Here is a 21674-nt window from a genome sequence, read left to right as displayed (position 1 = left end):
TAAAACCTGGGCTGGTATAACATCCGCAAACGGTTTAGTTTGGAACAAATAACAGACATGTAATCGCACGTTAGGGGTGTGATGCACCTATACAGTTAAATGTATTTCTACATGTTTTGCAATGGTTGCATGCTTCATTCCGGCTTTTCTTTTTCTTTCCCATTTTCTTATTTCCACTCCCACTCTTTCCCTTTTTTTTGTTATGGTCGAATCCTATGGAGATTGCCTACGTATTATGACCCTACATGAATCAGACCGGGCATAGTTCTGGAGATAATAAATGTAAAAGAAAAGAAATAAAAAAATATTTTGGGATTTTCAAATTTTTCATAAAAAGAAAATGCTTTGATTACAATGACTCAAAACTAATAGACTTGAAAAGAAAATCAACAGACTCTAATAGCAAGATGACAATACAGACTCAAAAACCGACTGACAGACTCTGACAGAAAGAAAATACAGACTCGAAAATAAACTGACAGACTCCAACAGAAGCAGACTAAAGTGAAAATCAGGAATACATTAATGCTCCTGGGGCCCTCGGGACATCATTCGGTCTCGCCGCGGGCCTATATGCGAGATCCCCTTGCAGCCACTCCAAATCACTCATTTTCTGGCGAACGAAAGTCATCACTGCAGCGAAGAATGTGGTACAAGTCATGTCCTCGCACGCCTGACACTTCACGGTAATGTAGTCAGCAATGGCTCTATTCCTTTCTCGGATTCTGCCCTTTTCCTGAAGCAATCGCCCTATCTGCTAATTCCGGGCTTCCAACACTTGAGAGTTGTGAAGGTGTTGATTTTGCTACTATTGTATTCCTTCCTCCATCTGAGCCATCAAATCATTACAGTGTTCCCTGTCTTCTTTGAAGTCTTTAGCCTGCTTGGCTGCCTCATTCTCAAGAGTAGTTACCTTTCTTCTCAGGCCGGTGATTGTCCCTTCATATTTTCATTTCATTTGATGCACAAATTGTGCATGTCCTTCTGCGTTCTTTGCCAATTGGGCCCATACTTTTGCTAGACTGGCTTCAGACTTTTCTAGGTCATCTTGACACTCAAGTGCTTTCTTTCTCAGGCTGCTTATAAGCTTTTCGTCCGCTCGGCTTCTTTCCGGGTTTCTAGCAGCTATTCTCATTTTCTGGATTTGAGCTTTGAGGGTTTCAATTTCTTGAGTTAGCCTTTTCTTTTCTCCCTCATCTACGGTGGCTTGCAAACCATTTTCCAACTGAAGGTCCATGACTTGCCTTTCCAACTGGCTTATTTTAGCCCTATAGCTTTCTTCTCTTGCCAACCAGCCCACTGCTCTTGCGAGTCATTGGTGAATTGCTGAACATGAGCTCTCTTAGCAGGTCTCTCCGGAATCTGGAACCTTTTACCGAACAAAATAATGTACTTGGGGTCTACTTCACCTCTAACTAGATCCCGCACCATAATCTTAGGTTCAAGAAATCTACACTCATTCCGCCCCTGGCGAATTCTCCCTTCTAGGAATACGTCTTTTGGGCCCAATTTAATGACATGTTTACTCAAATCTTTGTCATGGGGGACAATTTGAAATCTTCCTAATTGGCGCAAAACCCTGTGGGGAACATACGGCTGGATGCTCCGGAAGCCCATCAGGAGGAGATAACACACTTCAGTTTACATATATACTGCTTCGGCGATAGGAAGCCATCCGAATGCCAACTCAATTTTATCGGCGGTCAAAGAGCTCAAATATGCTAACCAAGCTTTAGTACCGTCGGGGAATTCAATACCCACTACTCGGCTTTCAAATTCTTCAATGCAACTCAAACCGGTCATACCGTAATTCATATACCCAACCCGGTAGCAGAGATGTTCCTGCATCCATAATTGTAGTAATAGATTGTAGCCTTGGAAGAACTTTCCCCCTTCCCGACAGATAGTCAAGGCTCAGTAGATTTCAGATAAGATCAGGGGAACCACAGTGGCATTGGCTTTCTTGATTGCAACATCGATCTTTCCTATGAGACCTACGTCTATATTACCATCTTTTCGGGGGCAGACCACAACACCCAAGAATGCTACTATAAAAGCCAAACCCCGCCTTGCCTCCCATTTGTCTTTATTCCCGGCATTGGTCAGACCAGTGTTCGGCTCTTCAAAACCTCGGGGTTTACCATAGGGTTGGTACAAGAACTGGAGAGTGCAATAACCTTCAGATAAATTTCCATCCTGGATATCCCGACTGATACTCAACAAATCCAGAAATCTGTAGGGAGATACCGGTCTTGGTGACAATGGATATAGACTTCTAAAGTTTCCATTAAGGCCTGCATAACCCGCAACTTCCTCCAGCGTGGGTGTGAGCTCAAAGTCAGAGAAATGGAAAACATTACGAGTTGTTTCCCAAAAAGGTACTAAAGCTTCAATTATGTCCAACCTTGGTTTGACGTTCAATAGTCCGAAGAGGCCTCCTAGAACCTTTACCACTGTTTCTCTACTGCCTTTTCCTAGATCATTCCACCACATGTGGAGCTGTAAGGGGATCTTTTTAAGGACTGTGAAGGGTTCAATTTCATTTGTGTTCATCCTGCACATTTATTAAGGTGGTTTAATAACTTATTTTGACCCAAAAAAGTAATACCATTTTTTCAAAATTTTACTTTAAAAATAAAACCCGATTTTGCAGATACGGCCTTTCAGCACTTCGGGGAAGAAGATTTTAAGGTTGTGCCTGCTAACCGATCAAAAAATAAAAAATGACCAAAAGTGGTTGTTCTTACAAAAACAGCCTTCTGGCGCCCTTTTGGGGACATTCGGTTTATTTTAAACAAGAATGGCATCACCCTGTTTATTTGTGACAAAAACAAAATTATGTTGTTTTTGGGCTATTTTTGGAAAAGGAAGTTGGATCCGATGGGGGTTGCCTACATATCCCACATCCAGTGAGAATCAAACTGGCGTAGTTCGGGAGGATTTGACAAAAATGAAAACCAACAAATTTTAAAGACAAAACTTTCTTTTTCTTTTTTTTTAAAAAAAAATTTTGGAAGAGTTTTAGTATACTTTGGACATTGGTTTTTTTTCCGAATATAAGAAATTATCATTGTTAGCCCTCACACTAATTTTTTTTTTCACTTTTGTCCTATTATTCATAAGCCAGTCAACATGCAAATCTGAATCAAATAAATGCACTAGTAGCACGTAGGATGCATCAGGATGGTCTTTTCATTTCGGGTACGCCTGTCCTAGACAGACCCAACCCCTGTGTTGTATCTCCTAAGTCAAATGCACGTGATACAAACAAACGTTCCCACTAGGGATCCGGCATGAGGTTTTGTTATACTAGGTTTAAAACCTGAGTTTATTGTTCTAGACCTGGCTTACCCGAGCGGATAACTCGAGCCGAGGGGGGCAGCGTACCAGGAATACAGAAGCTTCACCGGCTTAGAAACTTGTCCGAACCTCGTTCTAAAATGGGATAAGACTCTAGGCAGAAGAGAAGTCACACGAAGTGCACTCTTCTCCATGATTTAGAAGACTCGGAGAGAGGAAGGATTTCGTAGCAATTTATATACAGTTCACAGAATATCAAAGCGGTAAAAGCATTTAGCACATTAGGCTCAAACATGTAGATAAATCAAATAAAAAGTAAAGCCAATCATAACATCTATTCTAAGCTCGAATTCTTGAACCCTGAACCAGAGATTCTTGGTTCGGTTCCCTAGTAGAGTCGCCAAAGCTGTCACACCTCCTTTTTTACCTACACCCCGGGAAGGGTGTATAGGAGTTTTTCCAATTAAAGGACAATCAAAATGGGATTATTTCATTTAAAAGATTCAGAGTTGCCACTTGGGATAATTTATGGTGTCCCAAGTCACCGGTTCAAATACCGAATCGAGGAAAAAATTGACTCTGTATTACATTCCGCGAACATAGAAATCCTGGTAAGGAATTCTATTAACTCGGGAGAAGGTGTTAGGCATTCCCGAGTTTCGTGGTTCTAGCACGGTCGCTCAACTGCTATTATTGGCCTAATTATCTGATTTTAAAACACTTTTAAACTTATGTGCATTTTAACTTTAAAACCGCTTTTAATTATTTTAAGGAAGATTTAACGTCGTCTAAAACAAGTCTTTGGACCGCCCCATATGAAATACACCCGCAATCCGAAACACATTTTATTCAATGTTATTGAGATTTGGATTTGGGTCACGTGAAATGCACACCCGAGTTTAAGAAGGTAAGGTTATTAAAATAATGCACATACAGCAAAAATGTGTTTTTAACATTGCGAGGGACACGGAAATTCAACTAAATGGCAAGCCTCGAATTCTAAGGATTTTAAAAGAAATAATTAAGTGAAGGATACGCATTTGAGATTTTATTTGGCGCGGCGCACCTCAATTCCATTTTAAAAGGTATTCAAACTAAAGTTTGGAGGGCCGTAGACTATTTGTGTTACTAATATGGCTCACCTCCACTGACTACAATAATTAAATATGACTTAAAGAAATTGCAACTATTCCTAAATTGATGCCCAAATTCAGATTTTTCAAATCGAGAGGCTACCCAAATGCAATGGACTTCCTTTCAACTTACAATGATTTTGATACTCAAGCCCAAAAGGAGCCCAAATATTGGCGAGCACAGGCTGCATGCGGAGAACTCGGAATCGAACCCCAATGGAGGCAAACAGATGTGCAAACCAAAGAGACGTGCCTATTGTGTTATTCATCACTTAACAAAAGCAAACCAATTAATACTACACCTTGCAATCAATTCCCAGTTTTACTTTAGGCACTGTTACCATCACCCATAAAACAAACTTGTACAATCATCAATGTAACATGCCAAACATTAGACTTATATCCATAATTAATTGACCTCACACGTACAAAGAACTCAGTATAAAACTCACAAGTTTTCAAATTTGATTTTAAAACTACAATTACACCTATAGCCCTTCGGACATTTGAAAACTTATGGACATCACTAAGCTAAAATGAGTATGATCAGTGCATAAATCGACTTTTGAAGTAGCTTGGACCCTTTTACTAGGTAAGAAACAATCAGCTATCCATTGCATGATCACAACACTATTTAAATACAACAAAATATGTTATGATAGTCCAAATGAATTACGTAATAGGAAGAGATCTAACACAGTCTACACTATTTATCATGGTGGAATGCAAAATGTAACTACTTATTCTATTACACCAGTTATACAGCAAGTTTCCATAGTAGTTCGGAATCAGATTCAGTGGAAAAAAATTCAATGATCACCTAGCTATAATATACTCGATAGAAGATTGAATTCCACACTAAACACAGACCAAATATAGCTCTTGAGAGTGTGTAGTTAGCAGCGAATCAAACACAAAGCATCAAACGAATCATAACAAGGGAATTCTGGAAGACGAGAAAATAAAACTATGAACTAGAGAGATGATGCTATGCTTCAAACTTCTATTTTTCCATTTCAATCTTCAATTCGAGCCTCACATTATGTAGGATTCAGAAATGTGTACCTGAATATAGCAAAATAAACCAGAACAAAGCTTGAGATCAGTGAAGCAACAACAGCAAAACAGAACCCACATTTCAGCAATAAAATAGTAGAACCAAACAGCAACACTTAAACCAAGATTTTAAAGATCCAAAACTCAATCCATTTCAACCCAAATGCAAGACTTTGTCATTTTCAGTAATGTTAACTGAGCAGTGAAAGACAAAAAGCTGAAGCCAAGTGAGATTTGAGCAATTTTTAAACAAAGAAAAATGCAGAATCTTCAGTGTTATATCAGAATTTTACTCAAAAAAAATGCTCAGCCGTTTTCTTTTCAGTCTTTTTTAAGCTCTCCAAAAATCTCACTTCAACCTTAAGTAATGATGCTTTTATAGGCAAGCTATTAAGGCAGCCTTAAGGGTTCAGTTTTTCCTTTAGACCTTTTCCAATTTTTATTTTTGCAGCTTAGTCCCTAGATTTCTAACTTGTTAGCCAAGTAAGGCTATTTTGCAGCTTCTAAGAAGCTTCCTAAGGTAGTAACTCATAGATTCCCTATGTACATTACCCAAAATAGCCCTTAGTTACCCTGTTTTTACCCCCTGGACCAAACGGGTATAGGTTATGAATCCAAACGGGCTCAATGGTTCATTAAACATGGGCTCAGGTTCAAGCCAAACTAAACTCTCTTGGAATGGGGTCTAGACTGACCTTAGAGCCCAAGTAACAAGGCTGACCCAAAACCAAATTAAAGCATGTGAAAGGGAAACACTTAAGTAACTTCAGAAAACTAAGAAACAAACAAATTGACTAATTAATGATCACAAACAGGAGGGGAACTAATTGAGCTATTAAGCTAAATGACCAAAACAAAATGTAAAATCAAAGGTTCAAACATGCAATAAATAGAACTAGACAAACCAAAGAAATCAGAAAATAAATTTAAAAAGGAAAACAATCACCAAGAAGAGAGGTTCTGAATCCAAGATATTGACCCAGGCTCAATTGGGATGACCTCTGACCAAAGAGAGAATAAGAACAGGGGTGATACATAAATAATTTCGAAAGTAAAAATGAAAGGGACTCACCAGCTAGGCTTGAAATCGAAAACTGATGCTCTGAATTAACCCAAAATAGTGGCAAACCTTTGTTCTGGGAGAAGAACAAACGAGTGTCATTATTTCGCGTAAAAGCAGTCTTGAACAAACCAGAACATCCATAAAAGTGACTTTGCATACGCAAGTTCTGGTTTGAGTCCTAAGGCTTGAACCTCAGATTCAAAATTTGAGGAGTTCTGGGCATATTCGAAGGAAAACAAATGGTGGTTTGGAGTGAGGGAGCCTTGGAGGTTTTCTGATGTTAGTTTAGGGTTGAACAGGGGTGGCGCCGCCACCAGAGAAAACAAGGGCGGCGCTAGGGTTTCTCCTTTGAACCCAGATTTGAGAAGTTCCAAGGAGTTTTGAGGGAAGGTGATTGGATATTCGGGGTTGGGTGGCGGAAAGGATTTAGGGGTGTGAGTTTGGGGCTGGTTAGGGGTGGCGCCGCCTGGTGGAGGCGGTGGAGAATCGGGACGGTGCTCTAGGGTTTGGGATGATCTCTGAAGATGAACGGGTGAAGTGAGGGAGATGAGGTGGGGGGGTGCAGGGCGTTTGGACAATTTTATATTAAAAAGACCCTCAGTTCCTAGTCGTTGATTTGGACGAGATCAAACGGCTCAGATTAAGTAGACAAAAACGGGATCGTTTGGGATTATGTGGGGATTGGACCAGTTTTGGACGGGTTTGGGCTAACTGGACGTGTATTTGAAAGGAGAAAATTGGTTTGGGCTTGGTAAATTTCGAATTTTTTGCCCAAAAATCTAAAATTTCATTTCTTCTTCATTTTCTTTTTTTTCAAATTCTTTTAATTCCGTTTTTCCAAATAAAAAATGAAAACCTAAATTAAAATCTCAAAACTAGATTATCCTACCAAATTAAATTAATTAACTCTAAATAATAATTACCACAACTAATTAGGTGCCAAATTAAAAGAAAACTACCAAAATTCGAAATTAAACATTAGAGAATACAAAAAATAAGTTATTTTTTGTGATTTTCCATTTTTATGAAAAACTAATTTACTAATTAATCTAAAAATATAAAATTAAATCTTAAATGCAATGGGTGATATTTTGGTATTTTTCATGATTTAAATAAAACCTAAACGTGCACAAAAAATGCAAACAATTAAATAATATTATACAAAATTCCTAAATATGGTAAATAATTAAAAAAAATCTATTTTCTTGGGAATTTATAAAAGTATTTCATATAGAGCAAAAATCACGTGCTCACAATCGCTACAGAGTGTAGCCCGATCCATTATTATATAATCCTCACCAACATGCCCTCGACCTCTCCCAGTCATCAACCTCACAAGCCACTCGGGCCAAGCGCTATATCGTTATAGCGTGCAGCCCGATCCATATATCGCTACGGCGTGCAACCCAATCCTCTTATATATATATATATATATATATATATATATATATATATATATACGCTGCGGCGTGCAGCCCGATCCATTATTATATAATCTTCACCAACAGGCCCTCAGCCTCTCTCAGTCATCAACTTCACAAGCCACTCGGGCTATCTGTAAAATATGGTGCTTAGCCCAAAATATCCTTTTTATGCATCAAAGGAGTAATAAATACTGAGTTATGAAATCAATAAAAACATAACATGACTGAGTACAGATCTTAAGTCAAAACAGTAAGAAAATAATAAGGAAAATCCCTTAAGGGTCCAAACAACTTGGCATGAGGCCCAAATATGGCATTTAGCCCAAAACATAGTAATATTTTTCAAAACACAAGTGTATCAAATAGTTTTCAGTCAACTACGCAACTTAAGAGTCACTACGGGACGGACCAAGTCACAATCCCCAATGTTGCACGCCCCCACGCTTGTCATCTAGCATTTGTGTCAGAGGGCTCGTCAAATTGATTGTCTATACCTACCGACATGAATGCAGTGTCCCCAACAAAAGGATGTCAGTACGAATAATGTACTGAGTATGTAAAGGAACATAAATAAGTATATTGATCATGCCCAACTATGCTTTATAAAAAGGACAAAGCGGTCGCTGCGAATATATTTCGATTAACAAGTCCCGAGCCGAATCCCATAGGGAATTAACCTATCAATCACAGCTATTGGACTCACAAAAATTCACGTATTCAATCTTCAGAGATATTTGAGTAACAAATTGGATGTTTATTAAATAAATATTACGTAATAAAAATGGAGTAAATAAGAACTAACTATCAATGGTTTGTAAGTAAGAATGGTAATGATCTAAGATTCTGATTTCCCCTATTGTCGGAATACTTTCCGTTATGTTTGCTATAAATTTGCCTAAGTTTTCTCTGTCGATCATGAGCACTCTGACTGTTGTAACTCTCTCCTGAGTAATTACAACAACATACTAGACATATTCTCCCGAATTACGCTAGCTAGCTTTTAAATACAGCTCACTTAGATTGCACCCAAGGTTTCGTTATCCCTAATCCCACCTTTAAACCCTTCGTATTGATCCCTCATATACGTTAGGAGCGATGATGTTCAACAACTACCTAAATATGAACTCTCTCCCGAGTAATTCATACTAAATAGGAACAGTTAATTGAGGGCCCTTCAATCAACAACAATAAGAATATAGTTGAATAAATAGAGATAATACTACGGCAAATCTATATTAACATAACGAGAAAATCATCCTTCAACAGGTTCCATCAAAACCCTAGATTAGGTATTTAGCTACTCATGTTCATAGTAACAATTTCCCAAATAATTTGCATAATTAAATTACAAATTAAAGATGAAGGAATGAAGAATTCGATGATAATCTCCTACAGAAATGGCTCCAAACCTTTTCTCCCTTCCGAAATAGTCTGCCTAGGTCTCTGGTATGTCAAAAAGTCCTCAAAATAGCATTTTATATGTATTTAAACATAGTAGGGATGGGACCAGATGAAACACCCTTTCCTGCGTGAAATAGGATTTGGCTTTGTAAATTTGTACAGGCGCGATGCACGCTACGGCGCACTGTGCGGCACGACAGTAGGGAAGTTCAAAGAGTTGTTTTCTGACAGACTATTGGAAAATTGCACATATGCAGCGCACGCTGCGGCGCGATAGTGCAATTTTCTCAGAGTGAAATTATTTCATCCTCTTTTGACATCCAAACTTGGTACACCGAACATGATCCTGGCTTAATGCATTGGGCTTTTACTCAGAGTTAAAAATTGGGTTGCCTCTCAACAAGCTCCTGATTTAACTTTTGAACTCGGGATCACTTCCTGCAAGGCATAAAACACGTACTAAGTATAATTCACTATCATTTGAGCTTAAGCACACGTAAAAATGCAGTAATTGGAATGTAATACTACGGCTAAAACACGGGTTTCTAGCCTAACATCAACACCCCACACTTAAACCATTGCTCGTCTTCGAGCATTTAACTATGCTTTACCTAGGGATAACCTTACATCAAACAACCTCCCTGATACACCATGCCAAGAATAATTAAAGTAGACTGAGCGCCTTATCATAACATCCCACCCTCAAGATTCGACTCAAAAGTACCATGCATTATTCACAACTCGCCCACTCACTTTAACATAGAGGTCAATGACATTATCTTTCCTTAATGAATCAAGTGCTCTCACACAACAAAAGACAGTAGTTCCATAGAATAAAATTGAAGACAATTAGGAACAAGATAGAAAGAATTCACTCACTCTCAGAAATAATATTCATATGCCACAAACAATGCACCATAGGCTTTCCCATAGTGTACTACTCTACTAATCAAGCTCATTCAATCTAGGATCAAGTAGGACTTTAATTGGTTATAATATAGGTTGCAGGTCGGGTAGGATACATTTGGATATGAGTGACTACACCTCCCTTAAGCACTTTAATACATATACTTAAACACTCAAGCCCATCCTTACGTCAAACAAAAACTCTTCCTTCACCTCAATGTATATTACCCCATACTTCTTTTTAAGCACAATTATATCGAGAGCACCACTATCAAATAATATTTTTTACAGCAATATGACTATATATATATTTTTTTCTTTTCAGTGGCTCTTACTTGTCCAAACCAGTGCACCTTTCTCCCAAAAAGTGCCCTTTTCTCCTTATTTTATTAGCTCCACAGAAAAGCCAAACCAACCACCCCACACTTTAACCTTTTCAAGGTTCATTACAATTCAAGTGCTCATGAGAGGTGAAAATATATATATATATATATATATATATATATATATATATATATATATATATATATATATATATATATATATATATATATATATATATATATATATATATATATATATATATATATATATATATATATATATATATATATATATATATATATATATATATATATATATATATATATATATATATATATATATATATATATATATATATATATATATATATATATATATATATATATATATATATATATCACTTCCAAGACTGAACAAAACTACTATTTCACTTTGCAAACACACGGGGCAAGTTCTAGGCATCAAATGCAACGCACAGAATAACAAAAAACCTTACACACACATGGCACATAACTCACTCAGGATTGGGCTCACAAGACACTCTAGTCAAAGCAGTTAAGCACAGTTATAATCACACAATTTAAGGCACTTATTTAAGAGTCAAGAATTGAGCCTATGTGTCACAACTAAGGCACTTACCACTCCTAAGGCATATGAAGTTAAGGGAAATTGATCCTTTAAATTAGCTTTCTGACTAAAAATTCTTAATTTCTAAAAAATAAAAATATTTAACTACACCCGATTCAAGCAAAACCCTTGTAAATTAATCGCGGCACAAAGAAAAACCAAGGGGAATTAGTTACACTACCTAAAAAAATAGAAAAATAAAAGACATATGTTACAAGTTGTGCGTCCACCAGACTGTATAGAGAACCGGGTTCTATATGTGTTTCCTCTGAAAATACTGATGAACCAAACTGTATAGCTATCTGGTCCTATATCAGTTTGGTACAGTGCTAAGTTTGTGTGAGTCCACCAAATAGTAGAGTACCAAGTCCTTTATGGGGTTCTGCTGTGAATGCTGGTAAAGCTGTATGTAAAAAGGCAGAGGATTTTTATGTGGAAAAATCCCATACAAGGGGATCAAAAAACCACGACCTATATCTGTAGGCTTTTAACTTCACTAACTTGCAATCTCCCTATTACAAGCCACTTTACAATAACCCTATTGCAAAGACTTCAACTAACTTGTGATTCTCTCATCACAAGCCACTCTATAACTATCCTAGTTACAAAGACTTTGACTAACTTGTGATGTTTCCACCACAAGCCACTTTGTCACACTAAGGTTACAAAGGCTTTTGCTTATGACTAATCCTAGCCACAACATAAACTCAAGGAGTTTACTGATTTACAAAGGTTTCCTAATCAATGCTTCTAAGAAAACCGGATAGGAGTTATAATGAAGAACATATAATAAAGACTCAACAACCCTAAGGACTTAAGATATCATCAATCTTGGATCAGGTCCTTGAGGTTGCAGTAGCTTTGTTCTTGAGAAAGGTTCTTGAGCACTTGAGAGAATTCTCGTTTTTTGTATTTGCAAGTGTTGAACCTGAATGTGGTGCCTTGCATAAGGTTTACACTACACAAGACATCCTTAGTGATGTCCAATCTTAATGGGAAATAATTGTTGCACAGTTGCAAGCAGTCACTTTCTGCAGTTGCTTGCCAGCTGTAGTTAACTTGTACTTTTGTAAGAGAACCCTAAAGGACCAAGTCCCTGTTGTGTTCCTCTTTGTACAGTTGCGGATGGTCACTTTCTCCAGTTGCGTTCCATCTGTATAGTTGACTTGTACTTCTATTAGAGAACTCTAAGAGACCAAATCCCTGTTGTGCTCTTATTTGTATAGTTTTGGACAGTCACTTTCTGCAGTTGCGTTCTAGCTATATAGTTGACTTGTACTTCTGTTAGGGGAGCACCAAGGGATCAGGTTCCTAATATGGTTCTTGTGCACACTGCCCAGATTGTCTTGAGTTGAGTAACTTGAATGATGGTTTGTATAAACTCATTGTAGGTACACCTTGATCACATCACTTGAAGTGATGTGAGCACTTTAGTTGGTCAGAGAATGTGTGGCCGTTGGAAACAGTGCAGTGCGGCAGAATCTTTATTTCCAGCTGTGTCCAATTTGACTTTGTACTGTCGTGAGGAACCCACAAGAGTATCAGGTCCTTGTTTGGGTTCCTACCTCCTGAAGCTGTAGCAAGTTCACATTTGGCTGGAATCCGTTAGATGCAGTGTAATCCAAGTGAGTCAGGTTCCCTATCTGGTTCTTGACATTAAGTTTGTTAGATCATCAAAACACAAGGCAAAGATATTGAAAACCTATCAATTTCCCCCTTTTTGATGATGACAAACTTAGCATTGAAAACGAGGAGTTAGAGTTCAGATAACCAGATTGAATAACAGGAGACCACAGGTTCCCCCTGACTTTATGCCCTTACTTACACATGTTTCCCCATATGTTCCCCTGACTTTTTATTATCATTCTTGGTCTTTCATCTGGTTCCATACAGAAAGTTTGTTAGATCATCAAAACATAGGTTAAAAGACCTTAAGCCCATCAATTTTCCCATTTTTGATGATGACAAACTTTTAACATTGATGACTATTTGACTTAATCAGATAAGGTACCAGCAACTGCATATGTTCCCCCTGACATATGTCTGCATACATTCCACCTGACTCTATTCTTCCCCCTTTTCGCATCAACAAAAAGATACAATTAGACAAAAAGGCATAAAGAAGTCCAACAAGGCTAACTCATGCCACATATGTGCACACAATCATGATAGAAAAGAGAAGCAAAAGGGAAAACAAGCATTGTACAAGCAAAAGAAGAGCTATTTTATTGACAAGAAATTTGACTGTTTCAACAGGTGCAGCAATGGTGAAATCCAACATACCATCACAAAAAGACAAACAAAAAGAAAAACAACAGCCACAAAATCATCAGAGCAAAAGATAATTGGCCACTAAGAGGATCCTAGGGGGCACTAGAAGAGGGACGCTTGGAAGAGGAGGTAGCAATGGTTTTGAGAGCTAGGTCCATACGGGCAGTTGCAGACAAGTGTTAGTCAAGCAGTTTCTCTTGCAGGTTCTCCACTAGTTGCCTAAGTCCAGAACTTGTCTCATACCTGCCATCTCCTAGATTTTCGGGCAAGCGTGCTACCCCACAAGACATTTCTGAGTGCTCAAACTCTCCTGCCCAAGGACACTGTCTCTTGGAATGGTCTTTACTGAACCAGGTCCTCCCAGAGTTTCCCACTTTTGTTTTCTAGACATTTTAACAAACTTCCCATTCCTGCTTGCAATAGCCACAATGGCACTTTTCAAAACAAATCTTTCTCAACCACAAACTTGTGTAGATCTTTTTACTAAGGAACTAGGTTCCTCCACAATATATTTATCAACCTTAACCACTGGAATGTGTTTGTCAACCACAACTTCCCCCTATTTCATCAACCTCTTCTTCTTTTTCTTAATACTATGCTTACTCTTCTGCAAGCCAGACTCAAAAGCCTCTGTCTTCTGCAACCGCCTGGTTTGTTTTAGCTGAAAGAGAATCAGGTTCTTCAACAAGTTCTTCTATGACGGTGTTATGAACCGGAGACTCAAAAAGCTGAACCGGAGACTCAAACAGCACCAGCGTCCTTTCATCCCCTAAGAATGGAGTTTCTTCCCCCTGAGATTCAAAAATAGAGGAGAAGTAGGGTTTGTAACACATGGACGTGAGATAGGGTTTGACAAAGGAGTAGAGGTGACTGGAGATGAGGAGGAACCTGGTATGGTTACAGTAGTATCATAAATAGTGAAGAAGTGGGTTTTCGTTGATGGTGTTAAGGGAGGAGGACATGTGGGAGTGATGTTGATGGCAAGAGAAAAAGACGATTATTTGTTGGCCATGGTGAGAGAAGTGGTAGAGAGTTCAGAAGGAAAAATTAAAGTGATGCAAAGGGAGACAATGGTTTAGAACTGGTGGTCTGAAATGTCGGATGATGTGGCAGTTGAATTAATTTTGCTATCATTTTTCTTTGAACAAGCATGCGAAAAACACATTACTACTAACCTATAGTGGAGGAACCAGGTTCCTGGCCTATTTTTGTAAAAGGGTTTTTGCAGCTCTCCTTCGAAGTTCAACACTGTACTTTTAGCTTCTATGATCATCATGTGTGTTTACCTGCAACGGTATAGATGTGAGTTAGGCCTAGTCAAAAAACACTTTAGCCAATTTTACCTTAGTGTGACTATCATAGTCATGTCAACAGAACCAGGTTCTCAATTAGGTTTAAGTAATCCCAATGCCATTTTGTTTCTCAAAGTGTTACCTGCTCAGAGCTTTGGTGAAGATATTTGTAATTTTAACTCTTGTGCAACAAAATCTTATACAAATAAGACCCTTTTCCACATTGTCCTTGAGAAAATGGTGTCTGACATCAATGTGCTTGGTCTTCTTTTGTTGAACCGGATTCTTTGCCATGTTGAGAACACTGGTGTTAACACATAGAAGCGGTACACAATCAATGTATGCACTAAAATCTTCAAATTGTTGCTTGATCCACAGTGACACATATTCTACTTCGGCTGTTGAGAGAGCTACTGAGTTTTGTTTCCTTGTACCCCATGAGATAAAAGCATGATCTAACGAAATAAGCCATTCCAGATGTGTTTTTCCTATCCACCAGATAACCTACATAATCAGCATTAGCATAACCAATAAGGTTGAAATTGTCACCTGAAGGATTGTACAGAACCAGGTTCTGTGTGCACTTAAAATATCTCATCATTCTCTTAGCATCCTTCAGAGGAGATTCCTTAGAATTTGATTAGAACCTTGCACATAATCTCACACCAAATACAATGTCTGGCCTCTGGCAGTAAGATAGAGTAGAGATCCAATGATTCCCATGCTTCCATGTCAAACCTTTTCAAGAGTTCTTTGATGCATTTCTGCTAACTAATATACGTTTCCTTTATGGACTGCTTCACTTGAAGACCCAGAAAGACATTCAGTTCCCCATCATACTCATTTCAAACTCACTTCCCATGAGTTCAGCAAATTTTTCACATAATGAGTTAGCTGCAGCTCCAAATATGATCTTATCGCGCCCCCCTTGTTTCCCCTTCCAAACGGAGAGGAGTTTCCGGGTTTCGACATTCATGGGGTGTAATGACTCATTTTCCTCTTTGGGAATTGGGTATTTTGAAGAGTCGCCACCTAATGGTTTGAGGTGCATTAGGACACCTACAGAGTTTATTTACAACTATGTTTGATAACCAAAGATTGGGTAAGGGCTTGAAATTATCCCAAGGGGAAGGTGTTAGGCACCCCTCAGGATCCACTAGTGTGGTTCCCGGCCAGATAGTTCTTTTGTGAATTTGTGCAAATTAGCAAGTAATCAAGTAAGAGGGGATTTAAGTTGAACACACACAAGCATTTGAAAATAATTATTGAAAGGCAAGGTTTGAAAGAGTTATAAGCTAAACATATTTGTAAAAAAGAATAAAGGGGGTCCTAGGTTTGTTTATAATATGGATCACCTCAATGGAATACCCGGTATGACACTCCTCAAAAGAGGAGATACACGTGGTATTAGCGCACCGATCATCATATCCATATCTACCCTTCCCACCCCGTTAAGGTATTAAAGTGCGGATTGGTCTTGACCTCTATTGCATGCTATTACCTGTCCCTTTCCTATCAGTCTCGGAGGAATTTTTAGGACTACTATTCCTAAGAGGGAGGATTTTAGGCTAACTCTTAGGTTTAAAGGTGAAAAGGCTAGGCGACATACAAAAAAACATGTAGGACTGCATTTAGCGGGAAACATGTAAGCAGTTGTAAGGCTCATATATACTTCCACAAATAAAGCACATAAATAGCAAAACTTAAATACACTTAAGGTCTGAATTATAAAATATTAAAGCAGAGTTTGAGTCAGAACCAGATTCATTATATAACCCAGAATAGAAGTCTGAATCAGGCCTACCTACTAGTTTTAGCAGTTGGTACTTAACAAAGGTAGTTCTAGTTTTTATTTAAGTAGTTACCTAAGGCTTGCCTAGGCGTAATAATGATGTCCTATAGGCATGATATCTATATGTGTTAGAGATTGTGCGTCAACTAGATTGTATAGAGAACCGGGTTCTTTATATGTTTCCTCTGAAAGTACTGATGAACCAAACTATATAGGGATCTGGTCCTATATCAGTTTGGTATAGTACTAAGTTTGAGTGAGTCCACCAAATAGCAGAGTACCTGGTCCTTTATCGGGTTCTACAGTGAATGCTAGTAAAGCTGAATGTAAATAAGGTCGTGGATTTTTACGTGGAAAAATCTCACACAAGGGGATCAAAAACCCATGACCTACACCTGTAGGCTTTTAACTTCACTAACTTGCAATCTTCCTATTACAAGCCATTTTACAATAACTCTGTTGCAAAGACTTCAACTAACTTGTGATGCTCTCATCACAAGCCACTCTATAACTATCCTAGTTACAAAGAATTTGACTAACTTGTGGTATTTCTACCATAAGACACTTTGTTACCCTACGATTACAAAGGCTTTGACTAACTTGTGATGTTTCCACCGCAAGCCACTTTGTCACACTACGGTTACAAAGGATTTTTCTTATGAATCAACCTAATCAATGCTTCTAAGAAAGCTGGATAGGAGTTACAATGAAGAACACATAACAAAGACTCAACAACCCTAAGGACTTAAGATATCATCAATCTTGGATTAGGTCCTTGAGGTTGCAGCAGCTTTGTTCTTGAGAGAGGTTCTTGAACACTTGAGAGAATATTTTCCTTTTCTGATTTTTCAAGCGTTTAACTTGAATCTTATGCCTTGCATAAGGTTTATACTACACAAGACATCTTTAGTGATGTCCAATCTCAATGGTGATGTCCAATCTAAATGAAAATTGGTTGTTGCACTGTCTGTTGCACTGTTGCAGGTAGTCACTTTCTGCAATTACTTTCTAGCTGTAGTTGGCTTGTACTTCTATCAGAGAACCCTAAGGGACCAGGTCCCTATTATGTTCCTCTTTGTACAGTTGCGGACAATCACTCAGTTGCATTCTAGCTATATAGTTGATTTGTACTTTTGTCAAAGAACTCAAAGGGACCAGGTCCCTATTGTGTTCCTCTTTGTACAGTTGCGGACAGTCTCTTTCTGCAGTTGTGTTCCAGCTGTATAGTTGACTTGGACTTCTGTCAGGGGAGCACCAAGGGATGAGGTTCCTGATCTGGTACTTTTGCACACTGCCCAGATTGTCTTGAGTTGAGTAACTTGATTCATTGTACTTTAGTTGATCAGAGAATGAGCGGGCGCTGGAAACAGTGCAGTGCGGCAGAATCTTTGTTTCCAGCTATGTCGAAATGACTTTGTACTGCACCGAGGAACCCACAAGAGTATCAGGTCCTTATTTGGGTTCCTACCTTCTGAAGCTTTCCTGAAGCTATAGCAAGTAAGTCAGGTTCCCTATCTAGTTCTTGACATTAAGTTTGTTAGATCATCAAAACACAAGACAAAGATATTGAAAACCTATTAATTTTCCCCTTTTTGATGATAACAAACTTAGCATTGAATACGAGAAGTTAGAGTTCAGAGAACCAGATTGGATAACAGGATACCACAGGTTCCCCCTGAATTTATGCCCTTACTTACACATGTTTCCTCATATGTTCCCCCTGACTTTTTGCTATCATTCTTGGTCTTTTATCTAGTTCCATATAGAAAGTTTGTTAGATCATCAAAACATAGCTTAAAAGACCTTAAGCCCATCAATTTCCCCCTTTTTGATGATGACAAACTTTTGAACATTGATGACTATTTGACTTAACCAGATAAGGTACCAGCAACTGCATATGTTCCCCTGACTCTATTCTTCCCCCTGACATATGTTCCCCCTGAATCTATTCTTCCCCCTTTTGGCGTCAATAAAAAGACACAGTCAGACAAAAAGGCATAAAGAAGTCCAACAAAACTAACTCATGCCACATATGTGCACACAATCATGATAGAAAAGAGCAAAAGGGAAAACAAGCATTGTACAAGCAAAAGAAGAGTTGTTTTATTGATAAGAAATTTGACTGTTTCAACAGGAGCAGCACGGTAAAATACAACATGTCATCATAAAAAGACAAACAAAAAGAAAAACAACAGCCACAGAATCATCATAGCAAAAGATAGTTGGCCACTGAGAGGATCCTAGGGGGGCACTAGAAGAGGGAGGCTTGGAAGAGAAGGCAGCAATAGTTTTGAGAGCTAAGTCCATGCGGGTAGTTGCAGACAATTGTTAGTCTAGTAGTTTCTCCCGCAGGTTCTCCACTAGTTGCCTAAGTCCAGAACATGTCTCATACCTGCCATATGGTCTTCATTGAACCAGGTTCTCCCACAGCTTCCCACTTTTGTTTTCTAGATATCTCAATAGGCTTCTCATTCCTGCTCGCAACAGATACAATGTCACCCTCAAACAAATCTTTCTCAGCCACAACCTTTTGTAGATCTTTTCACTAAGGAACTAGGTTCCTCCACAGCATCTTTATCAACCTCAACCACTGGAATATGTTTATCAGCCACAGCTTCCCCCTATTTCATCAGCCTCTCCTTTTTTTAATACTCTGCTTATCTTCTGCAAGGCAGAATAAAAAGCTTCCCCTTTTTTTTCGACAACCACCTGGTTTGTTTCAGCTAAAAGAGAATCAGGTTCTTCAACAGGTTCTTCTGTGATGGTGTCATGAATCGGAGACTCAAAAAGCACCAGAGTCCTTTATCCCCTAAGAATGGAGTTTCTTCCCCCTGAGATTCAGGAATAGAGGAGAAGTAGGGTTTGAAATACATGGACGTGAGATAAATGAGTAGAGGTGACTAGAGATGAGGATGAAACTGGTATGGGTACAGTAGTATCAGGGATAGTAAAGAAGTGGGTTTTTTTGTGGTAGTGTTAAAGGAGGTGGAGATGTGGGAGTGATGTTGATGGCAGGGGAAGAAGACGATTGTTCGTTGGCCATGGTGAAGGAAGTGGTAGAAAGTTGTGAAAAATTAAAGAGATGCAGAAGGAGACAATGGTTTAGAACTGCTGGTCTGAAAAGTCGGATGATGTGGCAGTTGAATTAATTTTGCTATCCTTTTGTTAGAATAATCATGCGAAATACACATTACTACTAATCTGTGGTGAAGGAACCAGGTTCCTGACCTGTTTTTGTGAAAGGGTTTTTTGCAGCTCTCCTCCGAAGTTCAACACTGTACCTTTAGCTTTTATGATCATCATGCGTATTTACCTGCAACGGTATAGATGTTAGTTCGGCCTAGTCAGAAAACACTTTAGCCAATTTTACCTTAGTGTGACTATCACAGTCATGTCAGCAGAACCAGGTTCTCAATTAGGTTCAAGTAATACCAATGACATCTTATTTCTCAAAGTGTTCCCTGCTCAGAGCTTTGTGAAGATATCTGCAATCTGATCTTCTGTGCAACAAAATCTTATACAAATAAGACCCTTTTCCACATTGTCCCTGAGTAAATGGTGTCTAACATCAATGTGTTCTTTGCCATGTTGAGAGCACTGGTGTTGACACATTGAAGCGGTACACAATCAATGTATACACCAAAATCTTCCAATTTTTGGTTGATCCACAATGAATGAGCACATCACGAGGCAGACATGATTCAAGGAAATGAGCCATTCCAGATGTGCCTTTCCTGTCCACCAGATAACCTACATAATCAGTGTCAGCATAGCCAATAAGGTTGAAATTGTCACCTGAAGTATAGTATAGAACCAGGTTCTATCTGCCCTTAAAATATCTCAGAATTCTCTTAGCAGCCTTCAGATGAGATTCCTCAGAATTTGATTGGAACCTTGCATGTATTCCCACACTGAATACAATGTCTGGCCTGCTAGCAGTAAGGTAGAGTAGCGATCCAATGATTTCCATGCTCCCATGTCAAACCTTTTCAAGAGTTCTTTGATGCATTTTTGACTGATATACGTTCCCTTTATGGACAGCTTCTCTTGAAGACCCAGGAAGACATTCAGTTCCCCCATCGTACTCATTTCAACCTCGCTTCCCATGAGTTTAGTAAATTTTTCACATAATGAGTTAGTTGTAGCTCCAAATGTGATGTCATCCACATAAATCTGATGAATGAACAGGTTCTTTCCCCATTTCTTCAAAGACAATGTATTTCCAATCTTTCCTCTTGATTGAATCCTTGGACAACAAGCCTTGATTTGTTCCTTGTAGCATTTCCATGTTCATCCAGCTCATTCCTGAATACCCACTTGGTCCCGATGATGGTTCTGTCTGAGGGTCTAGGTACTAGGTGCCAAACCTTGTTTCTTTCAAGTTGATGCGGTTCCTCTTGCATTTCAGTAATCCAGTCTGCATCCTACAAGGCTTCCTTGATATTTTTGGGTTCTTTTTGGGATAGAAATGCTGAGAAGGCTAGGGAATTTCTGGTTTTTTATCTTGTCTGAACTCCAGAATGAAGGGGTAATTATATTATCAAGTGAATGGGAGCTTTTGTGTTTCCAATTTAGGAATGAAGATAGATTGGTAGAGAAATTGAGTAAGTTAAATGGATTTCCCTGCACTCCTTGTTTAGTTACTTGGGGAGTCCCTTGCACTGCATCTCCAACTCTTTCTTCTACTTCAGGGGTAATGATGGAAGTATCAGGTTCCTCTTGAGAAGTAGAAAAGGATGTTGCAATGTCTCTCGCATGTCTCCTTCATCTTACTCATCAAATCAGCCTTCCCATTTGAAACTCCAGATATTTTCCAAGGACCAAAAGGGGTTCATTATCTTAATCATCACTGTTTCTTCCTTTTTAGAGGAGGGTGTCTCGTTGAATAGCAAATAAACACTTCCTTCCACATAGTGTGCCATTTTGTTGTAGATTTTGTGGGATTTGCTTTGAGGGGAGTATCCTAGAAGGATTTTTGCATCAAACTTCCCAACCTGTTCCTTCCCGTTGTCGAGAACATAGCATTTTCATCCAAAGGTTCTCAGATGAGTTATCTTTGATTTTCTTCAATTGAGCAACCCATAG

The 21674-nt window shown here is 38.6% G+C and overlaps 1 protein-coding gene across 1 annotated transcript; it reads right to left on the bottom strand.

Annotated features, from left to right (window-relative positions):
• Positions 1 to 14125: 14125 nt before the first annotated feature.
• LOC142163073 (uncharacterized) lies at positions 14126 to 20669 on the bottom strand. The gene is made up of 6 exons (XM_075220327.1): positions 20483 to 20669; positions 20174 to 20384; positions 18982 to 19063; positions 14940 to 15301; positions 14849 to 14858; positions 14126 to 14296 (listed from the first exon to the last, which is right to left on the bottom strand). The coding sequence occupies exons 1-6, from the start codon at positions 20667 to 20669 to the stop codon at positions 14126 to 14128; spliced, it is 1023 nt and encodes a 340-aa protein (XP_075076428.1).
• Between the last annotated feature and the right edge of the window lie 1005 nt (positions 20670 to 21674).

This window comes from Nicotiana tabacum, chromosome 1, assembly GCF_000715075.1.
Source record: "Nicotiana tabacum cultivar K326 chromosome 1, ASM71507v2, whole genome shotgun sequence".
NCBI classification, from domain to species: domain Eukaryota; kingdom Viridiplantae; phylum Streptophyta; class Magnoliopsida; order Solanales; family Solanaceae; genus Nicotiana; species Nicotiana tabacum.
This window is presented reverse-complemented; position numbering and strand designations above follow the sequence as displayed.